General features: G+C 43.3%; 1 protein-coding gene across 1 annotated transcript in view; it reads right to left on the minus strand.

Annotated features, from left to right (window-relative positions):
* Nucleotides 1–1,401: 1,401 nt before the first annotated feature.
* The window catches only part of LOC144104945 (venom metalloproteinase antarease TserMP_A-like), a 38,709-nt gene continuing 19,059 nt past the window's right edge, over nt 1,402–21,051 (minus strand). Inside the window, exons 5-13 of the mRNA XM_077638176.1 lie at nt 18,965–19,107; nt 17,007–17,081; nt 16,798–16,925; nt 16,660–16,709; nt 14,055–14,163; nt 12,588–12,755; nt 8,761–8,899; nt 5,259–5,372; nt 1,402–1,485 (exon numbers count right to left, since the gene is read on the minus strand). Of these exons, the coding sequence (XP_077494302.1) occupies nt 1,408–1,485; nt 5,259–5,372; nt 8,761–8,899; nt 12,588–12,755; nt 14,055–14,163; nt 16,660–16,709; nt 16,798–16,925; nt 17,007–17,081; nt 18,965–19,107 (1,004 nt within the window). The 3' untranslated portion in view covers nt 1,402–1,407. The remainder of the gene's footprint in view (nt 1,486–5,258; nt 5,373–8,760; nt 8,900–12,587; nt 12,756–14,054; nt 14,164–16,659; nt 16,710–16,797; nt 16,926–17,006; nt 17,082–18,964; nt 19,108–21,051) is intronic.

Genomic DNA, 21,051 nt, shown 5'->3' on the forward strand with positions numbered 1-21,051 from the left:
AGTGGGACAATGCATTCAGTAGCATCTGCAAGCGTTAAAAGCTAAATATATTACACGCATGTAAGTACAAATCACATTTGTACCATTTCAAGAGGAAAACTGACAGAACTCCTTGATCTCTATATATCAAAAGTAATTTCAGGTAATTTCAGAATAATCCTTTCCGCTCAACTGTAAAATGTTCCTTGTTTTGAAACCATGCACGGCTACAGAAATAAAGAAAATTGCCTGCGTGTTGTGAAACGAACGCTCTCATGACGATCTGCCTCACCCCGGTCCCAAGTCTGCGTCAAAATTAAAAAAAAAGTAATTGCCTAATTGCACCGGTTAGCTACTTGTGCTGTGCGGTAATTTTCTACTGCGCGTCGCACACAGACTGCGAAAACTGCGTTTTCGTCCTCTGCGCCCGTCCGCATCAGGGAAAGCGAGCCTTGGGCTGCGCGCGCCACGGTGCGGCGAGAGGAGCAGTCACACCGCATTACGCTCTCTCCGTGCGAATGGGACGGCCGGAGCAATGGCGCGCCGCCGGAGCTGATCGCGGAGGCCACGGCCGGACCATCAACGTACAAAAAAGCGCTTCTGACATAGTAGGGCGCTTTGAAGCCTGACCTCCAGCTTCGAAGCGATTTCATTATTTATGCTATGGTTTTGATTTCTTCCAGAAGCCATAACTCGGCCAACAAGCTTTCGATTCTCCTCATCGCGCCTATGCCAAAGAAGGTGAGAAATAAATCCGATATATTTTTTTAAAATTTTTTTTACAACTATGCCGCTCCTAGGTCTAATTAGAATCGTCGGTTTGTTGAAAAAACTACCCCTGCTTCAAATCCCAGATGACGCCATTATTGTTGAAGCTGCGTTACGTCCCCATTTGCATACGCTAAACAAATTCCGATTCGAGACCCATCGCAACGTCCCGCAAGTGCTTGCAATTAGCGAATGGCAGCCGGCATGCCATTTTAAAGATATTCATCGTTTCGCGCGCATAAGAGCTGACCAGATTACTTGCATACAGCTGTCTACAGTTGCTGTAACAAAGCGACAGTCGGTTCGTTTTTTATCCTGTGTCGTTTGCATATTGCTCTTGATGTTCCATATGATGTATCATGCATACCGTCAATCGATATTTCGTCTACTGCCCACAACTCCCTTTCCATTTGAGTCTAGAACTCTTGGATGAGACCAGTGCTGTAACCCCCCTTGGGGTCCATGCATTAAAAACGCGGGGCTCAGTGGGCCTAAGTGTGGGAGTTTACAGATTTTTGCGATGGCCGTGTTGAATATCTAAATTACGTTAAACTTACAAACCTTGACATTCATGATAATTGTGCAACTGCACAGAGCACCCGCCTAATTTTCCAACTAGGTCTAGGCTCTCGCGCATCAAGGAAGAAGCGTAAATAAGCATTAAAATTTATTTATTGGTCTTCCTTGAGCTTTTCGCTCAATGTCCGCCTTGTCTCTGCAAACGCCTTGGAAGCATCTCTGGAAGAAAGGAATGTGAGCCCAGTTTTTTTTTTTTTGTTAGAAACACGATGCAGAATATTCAGGGAAAATAAATGCAGTTTTTTTTCATTAACTGGAGACATTAACTTTATCTCCGAAAATGATGTGCTCCATAAGGACAAAATTGTGAAAACGATTGTTAATCCTACAGAGCAATATCTAACGCAAGAGATTCAGAGCGCTTTGCAACGTTCTCTTTATTCTTACGTGGAAATAAGCTTGCCCACCAACCACGCCCCGAAGTTTGTGCCGATCAGGTGATAACCACGACACTGACGCCACTCATGTCAGTGTGGGAACCATCGTACCGGCCGTTTAAAAAACGCAACCAGCCTTACTGGCGACTGCTTTGTTGAGCTCAACGAGCTTTGTCTTCAAGCGAACATAATTGAATAGAGCGGTAAATATTTCGTCCAGGCAGCGCGAATTTAGTTCTGATCTTTACTCTCTTTAGCTCTAGGTAGCATCTATCTCAGTAATGGATAAAAGCAACGAAAGGAGTCTTCAAGAGAGAAATGTGCTAGAATTGCGCCGTTATTTGACCAATTTACAGTTAGTATTTTAATCCCAGTGGTAACTATTTAAGTTTCTGAATTCTCACTTTAGATAGCCATTCCAGTCCTAACAATGCTTTAGTGTATTTTCAAAGTGAAGTTTCGAATAACAAATAAAAAAAGCTCAATGGCGCTCTCTTGAGGGACACAACAGAAATTCTTGAGCGGTCGCCATTATGAACCAAGTTCATTGAGTTCACACGTGCTTCTTTTTAATTTCGGCTATTTCTCGTACTTGACCTCTTCGTTCTGATGTGCCCATAGCGCCGCGACATCGGTTGAATACCGCACAAGCTGGATTTCAGGAATCCAACAGCGCACGAATCCCCGAACTGAGCGCAGCAGTTTGGTCGAGCGCCCTTTTCCCAAGAATTCATGCTAGAAGAGCCGAGCACCAGGCCCGATGAATGCTTGTACCCATTAATGAACCGGTGGGTACCCGGCGGCACTGGGGATCGAACAATCTCTACTGTACACTAACAGATCCCCGAGAGTCCTCATACCACTACTGGCACAGTGGTGCACCAACGCTTCACTGCCTCTGCGATGGAAGGCGCTGTCATCGGCGGGGTTTGAACGACACAGGTTGCTCTTTCCGGACAACCTCTCGAGCCCGAGCAACTTAGTCAGGTGTGGGCGCGGGCTAGCGGCTGATCCATGGTAAACACAAAGCGCGGAAAAACACAGGGACGTAAGAGAGGCGACGCCTTTCTTGCTCCCATATGTAATGCCCGCATTCGGGAGACCTCTCCTCTTTTATGACCACGAACACTACGAGCTTGAAAAGCGTTAAGCGGCCTGCTCTTGCCTTCCAGTTGTTTGAAAGAAGCAATGAAACAGTAGCGTAAGGGTCCCTGTAAGGGCTTTAAAGAAGGGTAAAAAAGGCCTAAATACTCATAGGTACAGAATCGTCCTTCATCTTCCTGCGCAAATATTCGATATAGATTATGTAGCACTCAAGTTGTTGGCGATTAAAGACGGCCTTTCGAGTTTTCCTCCTGAAATCGCACACCTTCGGGGAAAAAAAAAAAAAACTACAGGCCGCTACACCGCTTAGCCCCCGGAAGTGCCAGCCGGCCAACCTGGCTTTGTTATTTACTATATTTTGCTGCCTGCTTTTCGCCAGCTTGCAACAATCGAGACAGAGTGAAGAGAAGTAAGCTCTATATCCGGCCGTGCACGCCAGCTCTATCGCCTTTTTCGTCCATGAATATCTCTGTAGTTTTTGGCCAATCAACGGCAGAAGCTCACAGGTTACAACACGGATATCCTACGAAGCTGAAAACGAGAATTGCCGCGATAGACAAGCATCAGACGTTGGCGCGAGGTGTAGAAATTAAAATTTTGGAAAACTAACTGTAAGTTATTGGATTGATTTTAAGGACTTGTCCGCGGCAAGAACTCGCAGCAGCCTTTACGTAATGCAGGCATTTTATAACCATCATGCAAAACGCTGCACCTACTCTGTACGGCCGGTTTAGGTTGGAGTTGAGACATAAAGATTGCACTAATCAGAATTTGTGGATTTGTCTATCACAACGGCATTCTATGAACTGAAGGCCGAAAACAAACGCCAATACAGAACAGGAAGCAAACGGCAACTTATACTCGTTTTGGCTTACCATCCCTATGTTTCGCCTAATTCAAAAAAGGAAGAAGTTGTATGTGAATCAGTAGCTGTCAGCGCGTACTCGCGCGCAGAAATCCGCTCAGTGACCAGTGACAAAAAGCATAAATATTGAGCCATAATTATGGTGTGCGGCCACGAAGTGAGCTATTTTCATAATTCAGGAGATTCCTATGAGATTTGAAACTATATTTTAAATGAAGGGAATTATTGAACAGCTTAATATTATTTATCTCAGATTAGGAGAAATATTTCGCGCACAATACAAAAACATGGTTGGGTTTGTAATCCAGAATTAAGAACGCGCATCGTGATCACGAAGGCTACTGGTAACATGAGAAAGAAATGCAAATGCACTTGTCACATATGTTTGTGTAGATTTTGAAAGTTTTTCTCCTCCACATGTCGTTATTCCATATACGTTAACAGGTTGTTTAAAGCCTTTCCGCATGATCTTTAGTTCCCCATTTGGTTTCTCCTCACCAACTTACCTTTTTCATATCAAACACAAGCACTTGCCTCTTAAGTATGCATGAGCATACCAGAAGGCAAAGCCTTCGCACCGCTTCACACGCAACTGTTGGCACCAGTTTAGTGTTTCAGGTAAGGTCCCTGTCCTTTGCACGACCTATTTTGATCTGATAGAGCGGACATTTTCAATAGAAATGTTTTACTTCTCGTCTCCGAAATACGCATGCGTGAAAAGATTTTCTTTTACCGTTGCAAAGGTGCCTTGGGGCGTAAACAACTGATGTTGCCACCACTCCACACGGAGAGTGGCACATACTTCATTCGAATGATGTGCGAGACTTTACTATACATGATTGTTTACTTGCTGACAACCTATTGAAATATGTTCCAGAGATGCCGGCGCATTACCACCATGCGTTGCGCTCAACCAGCATTCTTCAAAAAGAAATGAGTTTGACCGCCAAAACTGAGTGGATTAAGCGAGCAGCGGCTATACCCGCTGCTCAGAGCTCGGCAGATTTGCACCTTTTCTTTATAAGTTCAATGAGCTTTGCACAGGAAAATAGCAAAGCTACTCACAAGTCTGCTCATGTAGTGAGCATATATAGGAACATTAATATATTATAGTAGGCCAGCCCCTTCTGTGGCAGATTCTCGGAACATGGCTAACAACCACAGCGTTCCTATGGAGAGAACACCAGTTTATGCGAAAGGCCGAGTAAATGCAGTTAGAATCTCGCCTCAAATCGGTGCTGCTTCGTCGTCTTCCCGACAGCTTAAACAAGCTGACAAATAAAACAATCTTCCGTGGAGGTTGTTTCAGTGAGGCTGGATTTTTTTTGGGCTTCAAATTAACTAACAGCTCACTCCTTTTCGTCTAGTTAAATGCACCCTCTGAAATGAATCTCTGATTTACGTTGCGTTTCGGAAAACTTAACTGCGGAAATAATTTATTAGAACAGTGCAAATTGTACGGACCACTGCTCTTTTCATAGTGGGTAAATGTGGCTCCCCGGCTCTCTTGATAGGAATCCTACTTTTTGCACATGAAAGCCTGTTATATACACATAAGTCGGAAAAATGAACTTTAATTCTCTTACCTTCAAATAACCGCACCGCATGAGATCAAGCATTCGTTCCACAACGCAAATTTCACTTCCATTGCGAAGGTGTGCGCAGCACCGTAATTTGCAGTATCTGCTTCTGAAGGCATCCTGCGTTAATCAAATAGCGATAATAATATATTATAAAATAACGTGTTTTGCGGGAGGAATAATATTTACTTTTTTGGAGTGTTGTGCTTAAGGTTTCAATCGGTATCTTTGCTCTAAAGAACCGCTGTCTCATTTTCGGTGTAAATGTGTCTTGCTCACATAAAGTTATAATAGTTTTTTAGACATAAAAATTGCATACAAACAAGGTATCATGGTGTAAATTAATGGTTTTATGGGTTTAACGTCAAAGGCACCCCAGGCAATGTGAGACGCCGTAGTGGAGGGCTCCGGAATTTTCGTCAACCTGGGGTTCGGTAACGTGCCCTGACATCGCACAATGCACGAGCCTCTAGCGTTTACCCTCCAAGGAAATGCGTCCGCCGAGGCCGGGATCAAAACCGCGTTTTACGGGTGAGCAGCCCAGCATCATAACCACTAAGACACTTATGACACGGGTCGAAAATAATCATGTATATATTGAGTTTTCCCAGTTGAGTTTTTTCGACGTACCTGGAAGTATAGTAGAAATGTGCAAGCGGAGTTTTAATCAAGAAAAGGTAAAACAAAGTGCAGATTCACAAAATACCATACCAAGGCCTACTGGGTAGAAACCATTCTTGCTGCAAACGAAATATTCATAAGCACTTAAGGTGGTTGCCTACCAATATGTATGTCTATTTTATATTACAGGGTATTCAAAACACCGACCATTTTTGGCAAAGCACAGGGCCGGAATTTGTTACGCAGAAATGCATTTTTTGCAGCTTCAACGACAGAGCACAGTGCTGTTCTTGCTTCGTCTCGTGTCTTCCGCTGTAGCCGTGGAATAGAATTAAAAACTCAACCAACAAGCTTTGTTTCCAGCTTATAATAGCAGAAAGTGGTTAAGGTGGTCACCTTGAATATTTTACCCGCACCCCCAAAGTTATTTACCATGGTCTGTGCTTGGAACAAATTACGCCTTGACATAACATGGTAGGAGACGGGGGTCAGTAGTTTCTTCAACACATATTTTTGCTCACAACCTTACCCAGCGCCCCTGACAGTGCTACAAGCTGCTCCGGATGTGATCATGGCATCCGGCAAGGTACAGAGCAGAGCTAGAGAATGCCTGGGCGTGCTTAATTATTTATTCGTTATAATAGGGCGGCAAGCTTCGCTAGTTGGTGGATGTCCATTTTGAAAATGAGTTTGCTGCGCTAGAAAAGACGGTCAACAGAAGCAGACAGAAAGCGCTCAACAACTCAGCGTGGTCATGACCATTGTGATGCAACAACCTCCATGCGGCGCCAATAGTTTTGGGGATTTTACAGTTGTCATGTGACTGCCAAGTCACCATATTTGAAGATAAAGAGTTTTAATTTTTCTTTATTATCGCGCAGCCTACAGAGCGCAGCATTTATCAGCTACCGCTGCGCAACCTAGTTCAGCAGGCTAGATACCGCTGTGCCATCGTCTTTCGGAAGGCAACCACAAGTTTGGCGAGTGGCTGCGCAGGCCACTACGGCAGGTGTCGCTTGTTTTGCGCTAATCAGAGGCCGAAGTATCACATTGTACTTCAGTTATATGGTATCACGGAATACAATTTTCAAAACGCCTGCTGGGACACCAGGACGCTAGTTCAATGCTGCTTAATTTAATCTCACCGTATTTTCTTCACAAATGTTTACATCGATCTACAATTATCTGAAATAAGAAAATGAAGTGTCCTAATAATTAGGTACCACCACAAAAAATCCCATTGGACTACTAATAAGAGCTCTTGCCAATAAATGGATAATAAAGACTAAACGCTCTTAGCTCGTCTAAAGGTACAGGTTCACCGTCATTGCCAAGCACACTTAAAGGAATATTTCGGAAGCACGCCTACTTCATTCGAATGATGCATGACATCTCATTATGCATGATGCGTGACATCTCATTATGCATGATTGTTTATTTGCTATCCGCCTGCAAAAATGAGGTTGTTTCAACTCACTTCTTCCCTCTGCTCACGCCTTTACATGGGCCCTATCCCTCGCCACACGAACCTCGAGTCAGAGGCCCCGCGCCGTCAGGCTCGTTTTCGCAGCCTCCGTAGGCAATACGGCCAAGACACCACGGCTATGCATATAGATGTGGCTCCCTTGCACAGCCCCACATATATGCTTGCGCTGCTGCCAATCATGCCAACACCCCTTTTCTTAGAGCTTCCTTCACGGCACAGGATCCAGCAGCTGCAGAAGCCATTGCAATAGCCATCCCCACCAAACTGAGCGACACGCAACACCACGGCACTCACATTTTTAGACTCCCAAGCCACCTGCAGAGCCTATACGAGTGGACGTGTCCCGCGCACGGCTCTCTGCATACTGGGCGACTATCTCCAGCATGATCACGTCATCACCTGGGTCCCAGGACATGCGGGTCTCGATGGCAACATTCGGGCAGATGACGTAGCTCGAGATTACACCAACCGAGCTGGGCACACTGACTCTACTCTCACAGCAAATTCTTCAACCCGCCTAGAGAGCCTCCACCTAAATAGGCGTCTCAAGCCCCCGCCACATAAGAACCTTTTCCAGGAAGACTCTTGCCACCTAAGACGAATCCAAACACTGACTTTCCTAAATATGCACCACCTTCAACGCATTCACCTAAAATTATACGCAGAGACATGTCTTTTGTTTAGCGAAATTTGCATATTCACGCACTTTACATGGACATCCTCCGCTAAACCGAACCACGTAAAGCCGCACATCACGGCGCTGGAGCTGTGGGAGGTGACGCTGGCTAGCGGCACCCTGGAAGACCAGGAGGCGCTAGTCGCCATCGCCAAGTTGTCGGCGGAAGCCCTGGGAGTCTTGAACTGAGGGCCCCACCACGTATCCGCTCCGGTCTACTTTTTAAAAATAAATGTTTATTCTCTCTTTCTCTTCTAACAACTGTTTATTTCAACAGCCTAGCAATGGTAAAAACGTTCAAGGCCAGTAAAGGTTCTGTGTGGAGTGAAACAAACTTCTGCATAATCTCTGTTTCTTCACTCACTGCGATCTCGATTGTTGTGATAGGGAGGCTTTAGCGTTGCAGTGAATTAAAAATACGAAGCAGCGATCATATCGCAGTGTGTTTCATGCCTCCGTGGCCAATACTTCCCTTCACGTCGCTCCCTTCGCTCGGTTGTTGAAGTCGAAACCGCAATAAATGAGAGAAGAAATCATATTTTAAATGTTTGTCCCTAGTAAGCGCATACCATGTTCCGATCCATCTATAGTAGTTTCTTACGCGTCATACAAAAAGAAAAGCTACCGAAAATTTGGTGTCAACACTACTTTAAAGTGCTCTACACACAATTCTCACTCAAGATGTGAATGAAAGATTTGCTGCGAACGGCTCTTCCGTTACTGACCGTTTTACTGAAGATGCCTTCTTTCTTTGGATAAAGCATGTGACAGTACTGATGTGCGGACAAAATTCTGCCCGGGTAGATATTCTCAACACTGTAGATTTTTTTCGCTTGGATCTTCCAGCATCTACTTCCCCGTTGGCTGAAAAATGACAGAACAAAGTTATTGTAGTGTAACTATATTTGTTGCTTCCATATGATTTTTTGTATAAATACCATATTTTGAGAGGTAACGTTTGTAGTAAAAGCAAAAAGAGCATGAATTTCAATGCTAAGTTGAGCCTCTCTGAAAGGTCAAACCATTATCTAGTAACCCGACTTGGCAGAGTGAAGTCGTGCGATATATATGCATATTGTCTTGCTGGAATTCAGTGTTTTTGTGTTTGTTTATTCAGTCGCAGTATGTGTTCAAAACGTATAAAGTTTTAAAATAATTGCTACATTTCAATAACACAACGACAGAGCGGGTGCTGTCAGGTCTTGATTTGATTTCTAGCAGAGATATTCTTCTTATAGGATGTCAGCGCTGAATCGCGTTTTTCACATTTTAAATATTCTTTTACACACTTTCAATGTCATTGGGGTCCGGTTCTATCTTTCACTGTTTCAATGTTTTCAAATGCTTGTAAAAATACAGATATGCGCTGTTTTTATGCAAATGTTTCATATATATGGATCAACTGTCCTGCGTGCATACAAGCATTAATGCTTGAGCGAACAGGTACGGGCTCTGATGTGTTATTTCATGTAATAAAAAATTACATAAAAAATGAAGCTTTAGGAGCGCATTAGACATATATTTAAAAATTAGTTTCTAATACTGACGTGCTTCAGCCGCTGTACTACCGTTTAAAATCAGAAAGAACATGTTCGAGACCGGAAAGAATCATTAGTAACGCTATGAAACATTTCTGTTGGATATTCTTAACTTGCTCCGCAGGGCACGGTCGATGTAAAATTCAGGACTGCAAGGATATGAAAGGATTTGCAGAATTTTTAACGGGAGCATTATACAGCATTATACAAAGGGCCTAAATCGGACACCACGGCAGAGCATGCGCATAATGTGAGACACATGCGTGCGTCAACGCTGTGCGTCAACAGAATGCTCCGTAAAAAAACAACGAGTAAATAACCAAGTTTTTGCTGTTCCCACAAACTATGCCTCCAGGGCTGCCTAATCCAGATGAAAGCGCCACGAATTACAGAGTCTATTTTAGTAAAAATATAGCCACACTATAAAGTCTTACTGAAGAAGCACACAAAAGGACGGTCTGAAAGAGGACAAGAGTGGGCCAGCGTGACATAATACTTCGCCTCCACCTCCAGTGTCAATATGCAAAGGAACCTCTAGACCTTTATTCGCTGCTTCGTGGACGGACTAAGAAGGAGTGAGGCCTGTGAAGCGGCGAAGGTATGTGATATTTTGAAGTTCAGACATAACAACCATAAAATTCCAACTTAGAAGTGTGCCATGGATACCTTTTTCATTGAGAGAACGTTGCTGCCTTTCTCCAGAATGGATTACATATGTAATCAGAGAATAAGGCGCATCTCTTGGTGAGACATTTGGAGATATACACGGTCACGTATTTCATTACCACAGTCTAACAGAGAGGCGAGAGAACAGCTATTTTTTTTACCAAAACGAATAAGCCTAGCATCACAGGCGGGATGATCAGGGCTATCAAAGGAGAAGTAATTACAATAACTAGACTTAGCTGTACAGGTTCGAACTTGCCGAGAAAAATCTGCTGCTATTCCTTCATGATTGAGTGATGTTAGAAGGTTTACTTGGAGACGTCAAATCAGCAATGAACGCAGTGTGCACAACGTAGGACACAGGCGAGAGATGAAAACCTAAGTTTTCAACAAGTAAGACCAGCAGTAAAAGCGTCGCACATGTGCCTTCAACAACATGCTTTCTTCGAATACCAATATTCTACCTTGGAATTGACAGCATGATTACATTATTCCTAAGCCCAGCCGTATAGTGGGATACCATGGCCACAATTTTTCACTCGTGCAATCATAGCCGAAACAAACTTCTGCACAACGTTTATTGGAATATGAAAGATCGAATATGAAATATCAGTTAGACATCCTTGGTATTGCTAACTAATAAAGTATTTAAAGAAATAACGAAACGTGATACACTTATCATCATCAGCCTGACTGCGCCCAATGTAGGGCAAAGTCTAAAATTAACACTGTAATTTGTCACTTGTGGCCTCCGTGTCCTCGCAAACTTCTTAATCTCCACCACCCACCTAATTTCTATCACTTGTTAGTATGTTCCCCTTATCTGGGAATCCACTCTGTTACCCTTCAGGACCAGCGTTTATCTCGCCTTCGCATTACACGCCCTGCTAAAGCCCATTTGTTCCTCTTGATTTCGACTAGGATGTTATCAATCCGTGTTTGTACACTAACCCACTCTTACCACTCCCGATCTCTTAATGTTACACCTATCATTTTTCTTTCCATGGCTCGCTGCGTTGTCCTTAACTTAAGCTGAACCCTTTTCGTTAGACTGCACGTTTCTGCCCGGAGATGAGTACCGGTAAGATACAGCTGTTTAACGCTTATCTCTTGAGAAATATTTCCAAACTGCCATTCATAGTTTCAGAGATCTTGCCATATGCGCTTGACCTTGTTCTTATTCGTCTGGTTATTTCACTATCATGATCCTCATCAGCGATCACTACCTGCCCGGACACTCTACTTTATCTTAAAAACTATTAGAAAAGAGCCCATCTTTCAACATGAAGGTATTCTGCAGTTACCAATATTAAAGCGTTAAAGAAGGCATTTTCCCCTGCGGTTTTTCTCTAAAACACACTATCATAACTTCTGTCGCTATCATAGGTTCTCTTTAGGAGGAGCCACGCGAATAGATTTTAATTGAATGTGACTACTGAAGTAAACTGAACAATTTCAATTGATCCTCTGTCAATTTAATCAGCTAATTCAAAAATAAAAGCGCAAAAATGAAGACAGCAGAATCTTTTCATATGTAATAACAAATATTTTTGGCACTAATACCATGAAATTGTATTCAAAATACTTCATTTCTTTACTTTTTTATGAACTGGCAGTATGTTTTATTTTGTTAGAACCGTTCTCTTTGTATGTTGTAATTTCTAAAATTTTAACAGCCTATCTGACGTTGTCTGTAAAGATATAGTTTGTGTACGTGGAATACCACGTTGTTCTCTTTAATTTGCTTTCAATGCTTCTTGTGTGTTGTGTAGCCCAACACTGACGTGTGACGAAAGCAAGATGCATTGGCGCTGCTGTCTCAAGTTCCGGCCCCAAGTTGAGTGTGTTACCCATAGGAATGCATGCACATAACAATTTTCAAACTTCTTTCTTAATTAACACTGAAGCTTTGAATTCGTGCCTTCATTATCAAAAGCGGAGTACATATCGGATTCGAATCTCCAAGTATGAAAGGTCGTTTTAAAACCGATGTGTTTAAAAAGCATGGCAGTATTGCGTGAACCGGGTACCGAGCCTGACTACAGCCTATAGAGATAAATATAACATAGATATTCCGAAACCATTTTCTCCCTTCATATTGCACCTATAGAGAGGAGCTGGCCGTTCGTGAACGGCTGGAAACTGCTTTTTACGAACGTAAAAAATATGCCACATCCCTTCAAGGCAGATAATTTTTAAAGCGTCATGATAACTCCTCCTGAACTTTAGGAGGAGTTTCTACCTCACTCCGCTCCTCAAAAGAACCGGCAGCAGTACTATCCTCTAACATATTGTGCTGTATTTGTTTTGTTTTGTTTTTCTTTTCCGTGCCACTTCTGGCGTCTTACCGCAAAACGTGTCTGATTTCGTCCTTGCTGCACTCGGAGAACCGGTAACGAAGAGCACCTCCATCGACGTATGTCATTATATGCCCACTAGATGCATTGCATTTCAGTGAACCTGGATGGCCGAATATATGTGGGTCTGGTGGGCTTCCATCGTGGGACGCACCCATGCTGAAAAAAAATTATTGAAAATTGATAAATATTAAAAAGATGCTATGAGTCAATGATATTTTTAAACTGGAATGCGCTTGAATGCCCTGCGGCTGGGAAAGTTACAGAAACTAATGTTTTACAACAGCAGCCTTCAGAAGTGGCTACTTAAGCACTGTTCACTGGTGCTAGAAATATGGTAACATTCTATTAGATGCGTTCATCATTTAGCGACGTGGAAAACATGAATTCAGAGAAAGGCTTTAGCAGCAGTGCGATTTTAGTCACAGAAAAACCTGATCGTGTCAACGAGACCACATTTGTTCACTTAAACTTCCTTACACTTAACATCGAGGTTGGGTTTGTCCGCCAGGTGCTTTAAAATGCAGCTTCTATCCCAGATGGGATGCACATGAGCAAAGAGTACGAGTCGTGTACTGGGGACCTTCACGTCACGTCACAGGCTCCATTTTGTTTACATTTGCAGCTACAACAGTGCGGGCTGAACCAGATGGTGATAAGCCCATTACACCCGCACGCGGCCTTTCACAGTGCTTCGCTGACAACAAAATCGCGGCCGCTGTGACTGTAGTGAACACTCCCTGCTGCTTCAGGCGCATGCGTACGCTTCACTGAAATCAATTACACGTAGCTTGGTATATTTCAAAGGGAATCTCCGCACGATTCATGCGTCGTTAAATTGCACAATAAATTCTCATTTGATGTCTCTTTGCGGCCTTCATGAGGTTTCTTGCCCATTTTTCTGCCTTGATATTCGCAGAGAAAGCACGTTCTACGAAGCTAGGTATATGGTAAGGGCGCACTGATCTATACAGGTGACCTATTTTCGGAATGGTTGATAGCTTTCTAATGACTAGGTTGAGAAAGACATAACGTATTGGCACTTTAGACCACATAACCAAGCTTCGCTCAATCAAGTTACAAGAAAATCAAGGAGCGAACATGCTGAAAGGAATACCCCAAATAATAAAGCCATGCCCTTTCAGGATTACCTACTTGTTAAAGAAAGCTCTGGCGGCGCCAGGGTCAGCTTTGTGCACTGCTGCTTTTGAAATGAGATTGAAACATTACGTCAGGGCTTAGTGGTATGATATCGGTAGAATATCAGTATTTTTTAATACATTGCTGCTACTGAAACAAAATTATATATGGGGAAGCCAACCAGCCCAATAAATTTATTTGATACACAAGCAGCAGCACTTAGGCATCAAATATAGGAAAGATGCCTTTTTAACCCTCGCACGCTATTTCGGTGAACTAAAATAAGGATCAGAAAATTAAGAAAGAGCACCGACTTGCCTATGTCCTATTTCGTGTGCCGCATTCAGAACTCCGCTATAGGAGCCAGGCACGTCTTCAGCCATAGCCACAAACTCCTCTTCGCACATTCCGCCAGCGTAAGCGATTCCTGCGTTGCATCAGAGTTACTAACACCAATGAACACTTTACATTTCACTTATGTATTAAAACGCCTGCCGGAAGTGTTGAAGCGAAGAATCAATTAAAGCCGATGTATGGAAGATCGTATTAAAAAAAATGTGGCTAAAGTGCGAAGCTACTGCAGTCGAGAAAGGTTCGTTGTTAATGTACATTTTTGATAAACTGCAGCCACCAGTCATTGACGCGGTTAGCATCAGTTGTACAACAGCAGTTCAAAAAGAATACCACAGATCTGCGCCAAAAAAGGTACCTATGTATATTCTGATAACTAAAAAAATAATTACAGGATAAACTTAAGCTCCGCCTTAACGATACGACACGATGGCATTAGTAAGTTAACATCTTTATATGCTAAATTGTTCATTCTAGAATTTACGCTCGCAGATTCTTGGACGTCCTCATACCCATCATGGCGCAGTGGTGCAGCGGTTAAGCGATGCGCCACTGCCCTGCGATGGCTTGTGCTCCCAGGAATGGGCCTTGTGTGGCCCAGGTTGCTCTTCCTGAGCGGTCAATCAATAATTTATCTGCCATCATCCACCGTCGGCAGTTTGCTCACTATTCGGTGGCAAGGTAGTGAAGACGCGACAACATCACGCGACCCAGGTAGCCCACCTTTCTCCTAGGTTGCTCTTGCTCTGTGGGGACCACTTGACCTAGCCATGCCCGTCACTGTTCGCTTTTACGCTACCACGTGGAAAGTAAACGCTTGGTCGGTAACGTTTATGGGGGTTTAAAGTCTCAAAGCAACTCATGCTATGAGGGACGCTGCATTGAAGATCTCCGGAAATTTCGACCATCTGGGGTTCTTTAACATCCACTGACATCGCACAGAACACGGGCCTCTAGAATTTTGCTTCCATCGAAATTCGTTCGCCACGGCAGGGATCGAACCCGCGTCTTTCGGTAAGCAGCCGAGCGACATAACCACTGAGCCACCTCGGTGGACATCAAACGCGAACGGATTTGAAGAGGTAGGTTCACTACCAGAAATAGCGGTGTGAGATCGCCATGTACCTCCCATGACCTTCAAGTCTTAGCCAAGGTCAAGCCTTCAGTTTATAAGTGTGGGGAAGCAGTCATTGGCCAATGATCAGACCAATTGTCAAGCCATTGCAAAGGTGAAAGGTCAAACTCAAAGGTGAAGGTCAAGTCGAGGTTATCACAGTCGTCAAGATCACATCGAGGTGAAGCCAGGGTCAAGTCAACGTCAACCAAAATTCGGTCACGCGATTTACTCTTGGCTCGGCGAGGAGCCGAAACGCAGCGTTTACGTGACAGGGCGTAGTTTAGCTTTGGTTCAACTGAGAGCGAAGCGGTAGCTCTACGATGGTTTAACCTTGCAAAGACAAGAGAAAAGACCAAAGCATAGCAAAACAACATTTTGCAGTATAAACTATCGTGAAGCTACCGCTTCTCCAGCGATTTAACCAAAGCTAGACCACCGTTATTTTTTTAGACACGGAGTACAAATCACATAATTATTATTATTCCAGCATCGTGAAGGTGATATACGAGTTAGCTCCATTCAGACCTAAGGAACCATATTGCCGAATATATGTCAGAACTACTTAGCGCATAAATTAAGAACGTTTTACAGGAAATTAAGATGAAATTGGTTTTTGTTTTATAGTGTTTAACGTCCCAAATTTACTCAGGGTACGAGGGTCTCTGTAGTAGAGGGTTCCAAATAATTTTGACCACCTGGGGTTCTTTAACACGCACTGACAAAGCTTTTCGCTTTCATCGAAATGCCACCGCTGAGGCCTCGATCGAACTTGCGTATTTCAGGTCAGCAGACGAGCACAACAACCACTGAGCCACCGCGGCGGCGAAAATGATTGGGCCATATCAACTCTTCTAGGCGGCGAATTTAGACTCGCTTTGTCTAACGCTGAAAACATCAAAATTATACTGATGAAACAGAAAGAAGTTATAATCACGTGTAGAGAGCGCGTGCTTCATTTTGCAAAGAGCAATAGCTCGTTTAGTCATTAAAAAAGGATTGTTTTCAATGGCAGGTGTTGCAAAGAATGAGCCTAAGATAGACCAAACTTTAGGAAGTACAATTCTGAAGTGACTTTGTTAATTGTTCGAAGTGAAACATTTACGTTGATTGGCAATATATGAAAGTGTTTTCCCGATTTCTAAAATTTAGATGTCGACATTCAAGCAGTTTTACTAGAAACCTGCACCTGGCTACAGCGATCATTGCAGAATTATCACTCAACAAAGGGAGTACAGCACCGAATCGCCTTGGAAGTAATATCATAGCTTTCAGTATCATATTCAGAATGACTGTGAACTAAGTAAGTATCTAGCACCACGCTCTTGAATGTCATGCCGCAAGTACTGCACCGGCATTTTAGCACAGCACCTGTGTATGTTTTGTGCAGTGTTTGTGCAATTTATCTACTGGCAACAGTAACCTCTTCATAGAATTCATATGAATAAACACCCCCACCTGCAATGTCTCGGTTTATGCCTTTTCTTGTGCTCTCATAAATGTCTCTCCTGGAAAGTGTTAAAAGTTATCATTGAGTTCAGTTTGTTATTGGTTGCCTATTAAGATGCGATGTCCGGTGGCTTGTGCAGTACGAACCCTGTGAGGAGCAGAGCAATGTCAGGGTTCCCGAAATGTTCCCTCTTCATGTTTGCATAACGGCGAAACATATCGAGGGTAGTCAAATCATTTAGCAACTCGTCACTACCAAATGTAAATGCGCTATCCTGAAAGAGAAATGAGATCATGATCACAAACTGAGACAAACTCATGCCACAAGAGTTCCTGTACTCTTGCCAGCCACTTGCCTCATCGCTTCTCTCAGCTCCAACAAGTGCAAGTCTCACGTCGGGACATTCCATGCTCATGAACACAGCGTTTACCTGAAGAAATGAAAGGGGATGCCATATAAACCATACTAATACCCAGCCACTCTACAGCTTGCCAGATGTGAAGGTTTATAAAGATTCCTTTTAGGGTCATACCGACGGAGCCGCAATTTAACATCGGCCTACAACTGCGGAGTTTAAGAAACGTAGCAGTTCCTGAGATGAAATCAGAGCTGTTGGCCGCAATTGTTTACGGATCTTAGCAACCAGAAAAACTAAAGATAAGAGAAATTTAATCCGCTTAAATTATTGAAACATTAAAATGTGCATCCATCGGAACCGTTCATTTCATTTCCATATTGCGAAGTATGGTCGAAATATTTTTGGTTTTGTGAAATGCATCTGACCAAAAGCGGCCTATGGGCTATATTTAGGGATAGCAGGAGCTGTGGGGAAAGTGAGCAATGTTTTTTATGCTTGCGAATAAAAAAGCGGTTCATTTCTTACTGGTAATATTATTTATTGTAAAGTTTGCACACTACGCTGGCGGACACATCTTAGGGTTATGATCAGTATCGTGAAACCCTTCTTATGCGACTTTTTAGTCCTTTATCTCAAGCATGTAATAATAAAAACTGATTGCGAGTGCGATGCCCAGGTGCCTTCAATAAAAATTTCACTTCAATTGTGGAAGTACAAGTTGTCCTCTCTGCCGATAACATAACGTGTTTTCTCGCTGCATGAGACAGGTGTCATCTGAAAGATGCTTGTTTCAAGCATCTCATCTAAAAATCCTAACAAATGGTCAAGCGAATACCTGATGCCGATTGCAATATTTGTCGGTACGTGATGCAATTATGAATTGAGCCCAGTACGTCTCGTATGCCATGCAGACGCTGCATCGGTACCATGAATGGAACTCAAAGAACATAAGCAATTTGTAGCTGTCAGCACACGCATACGGTTGAACTGCCGAAAACAGCACAACTTGTCCCCAGGAGTACCGTACGACCCGCAGTGAGCAATTTTAACCGCAGTTTAAATTCTTGACAGGAAATCTTCACTTGAAATGCTCGCACTAACACCTGGGTATTGGCACAATTAATATCAAATCAGCAATCTGGGTAAGACCCGCCGCGGAGGCTCAGTGTTTAGGGCGCTCGACTACTGATCCGGAGTTCCCGGTTTCGAACCCGACCGCGGCGGCTGCGTTTTTATGGAGGAAAAACGCTAAGGCACCCGTGTGCTGTGCGATGTCAGTGCACGTTAAAGATCCCCAGGTGGTCGAGATTATTCCGGAGCCCTCCACTACGGCACCTCCTTCTTCATTTCTTCTTGCACTCCCTCCCTTATCCCTTCCCTTACGGCGTGGTTCAGGTGTCCAACGATATATGAGACAGATACTGCGCCATTTCCTTTCCCCGAAAAACCAATTAATATTATTATTATCTGGGTAAGTACGTATCGCGGTCATTGAAGGGAGCGAGAGGATAGATTGCGTTATTTACGATGTGAATATCCTACCATTTTTTATTCACTTCCATCCTCGTTTGCTTTTTATTCGTTTTGTTTCTTCCTTGGGCCTCAGTATTTTAAAGATTGAAAGGAGAATTAATGTTGATACAACTTTTGGGGAATATTTTGTTTCCTTGATTCTAGTGAGAAGGTTTTTATAACACAGTCTAACCATGTGATCAATTATGCGCTTGTGCTTTGCACTGCTTTATTGCCACCTTTCACTATTAAGTTTTTCTTTCCCTAATGCTCGTTATTAATGCGCGAAATGGGTGCAGCTGGCACGCAGGAAAGTCATTTTTGGCGCACCTCAATTCTGCATAAATAAACGCAGCTGCAGTAGGGGCGCTTCTATGCAATGACGAAGTTCTCAATAGGCGAACTGCTCGTCTGCCCAGCAGAGCTCTTAGCAATGCACTTACGCTATTCATAAAGATGCATATATAGAGCAGGAAGTCTTCAGTGGTATTGAATCTTATGTTGTGCCTCACGTCAGACACAACATACACTTCGATGGTGACATTGTTTGGGAGACCAGATTGGTTGCATTTCCTTGGACGGGGATCTGAAATAAAGAGTGCGCTAAAGATTGTTCAAGCGCTCAGATAGTTAGGCATCAGTGTTAATATTTACACGGATGGTGTGACGAATTCAACGAAGTGCGATAGCTGGCGCGTGCTCTGTGATATGTTTCTTGTATTTTGTCCAGTCTCCGCGCCATCTTAGGTGCCAGAGAGGGCGCACAACGTAATCAAGGTCAGTAATATGAAAACAACAACTTCAGAAAAGCGCAAAATTCAGTGAGGCCACAGTGGTCGATCCAGCTATCGCACTTTGTGCATTTCAATACACCATGCCGACATCGCTGTCCAACTAGCACGCCCCGACTCTTGCATCGCAGTCGCCGTAGAAAGACTGCTACAACCACCAGCACCTCATAGGCATTTTTTTTTATCGCAAGTCCCTCGTCCTACCCTGGTCGCTTGCTCGCAACATCGGGCTCTCCTGAAGCCTGCTGGTGTCCTGCTGTTCAGTCTCGTACGGTGTATTGCGCCAGGTAACAGCGGTCACCAAGCAGATCGCTCCAGCCTTCTAGCACACTATCACACACCGTTGCATACGGAAGTGTCACTCCCAAAGCCCCACCGGCCTCTTCGTTCGCAAACCTCTTATTTAACACCGTTACATTCTTCTTGCGATCCGCAGGCTGTACCAAGGACAACTGGACAAACGAAACGCAGTGTGATAGCTAGCGCGTTCTTTGTGACCAGGCTTTTCCCTTCTTTGTGCGCTGGGTACAAATAATACGTCCTGTGCACCGGTACAATGTACTGCTGAAACACAAAACCACAATAAATGAAGCAGCAAAATGGGAACATGCTTTGATATCACCTCTTTGTATAGTATTTTTCTCGCCACATCATGAATTGTACTAAATCATGATATGTGTGAATACGCACTGATAATAACACTAGCTCCGTTCACTATATTTTATTTTTTTGTTGTCCTTTAATCTGTACTGCGCCTCTCTTTTTCATTACTACCCTCGCGTTTCGTCCACAACTCTGCTGTTTTTCTCCATTCTCTCGATTTTCTCTATTCTGTTTTGCTTATTTTGTTACAAATTCGAAATTTGACAACTCCTTACACAATGCCTTAAGCACCTCCAAGCTGTTTAAGCTGAATATTTTAAGAGCCGTCACGTGATAAATAAAATTAACGTAGATGAGTGAAAACTGAAAGTTGGGAAGGAGGAAATAAGGGAATCTTTTGCAACACGGCACTCAGAACACAACCAGCAAAACAAAGCGTATATTGCAAACAGAAGGAGCTTCATAAGGAGGCATAACCTAGATAGCAGCAGTGCTTTTCGTGCTAAGTCTGCACATGAAAAAAGCCACCAGCTCTGTAACGAAATGCATTCAATGAAAGGGGTTTGAGGTAAGTAAAATTAGCGCAACGGGCTGAACAGCCCAGATATATAAAAGCAACCTTACAGAGAAATCGATGTCCTTATGCCCACGCCTTCTCCTCCTCATTAAAAAAAATTAACGCAGGGCCAAACACGGCAATATCCTGGCATTGCTGAAATATAGGTCTGTTTTTCAACATTGTGTTTTGAGCGTAAGTATTTACCATGATGAGAGTAGAAAGGCACAAATTCCTTCTAATTCTTCATATATTTCTCGTGAGGGAACATAAACATCTAACCACAACTTTTCATAGTGCAAGTAGCGAAGAGATCAGAACTTCTAGTTAACGGTATTCTTCAAGAAGCTTGTTTATTAACAGGTGCATGGAAGCATGGCAGCTGCGTATTCAGCATTTCCGCTTCATTACTCTCTCACAGAATTGTGAATTTGGTGAGGCTTTCAAACGAAAAGGAAAGACATTCTGCAGATTACAAACATGATGCGAGCTGGTAGAACACTACTTTTTTTAAAACTCCAAAATCTGCTTGGAAATCCACCGAGAGCAGACGAGAGGCTTTACCTGAATACTCCCGTAA

Source organism: Amblyomma americanum, chromosome 9 (assembly GCF_052857255.1).
Source record: "Amblyomma americanum isolate KBUSLIRL-KWMA chromosome 9, ASM5285725v1, whole genome shotgun sequence".
Lineage (NCBI taxonomy): Eukaryota > Metazoa > Arthropoda > Arachnida > Ixodida > Ixodidae > Amblyomma > Amblyomma americanum.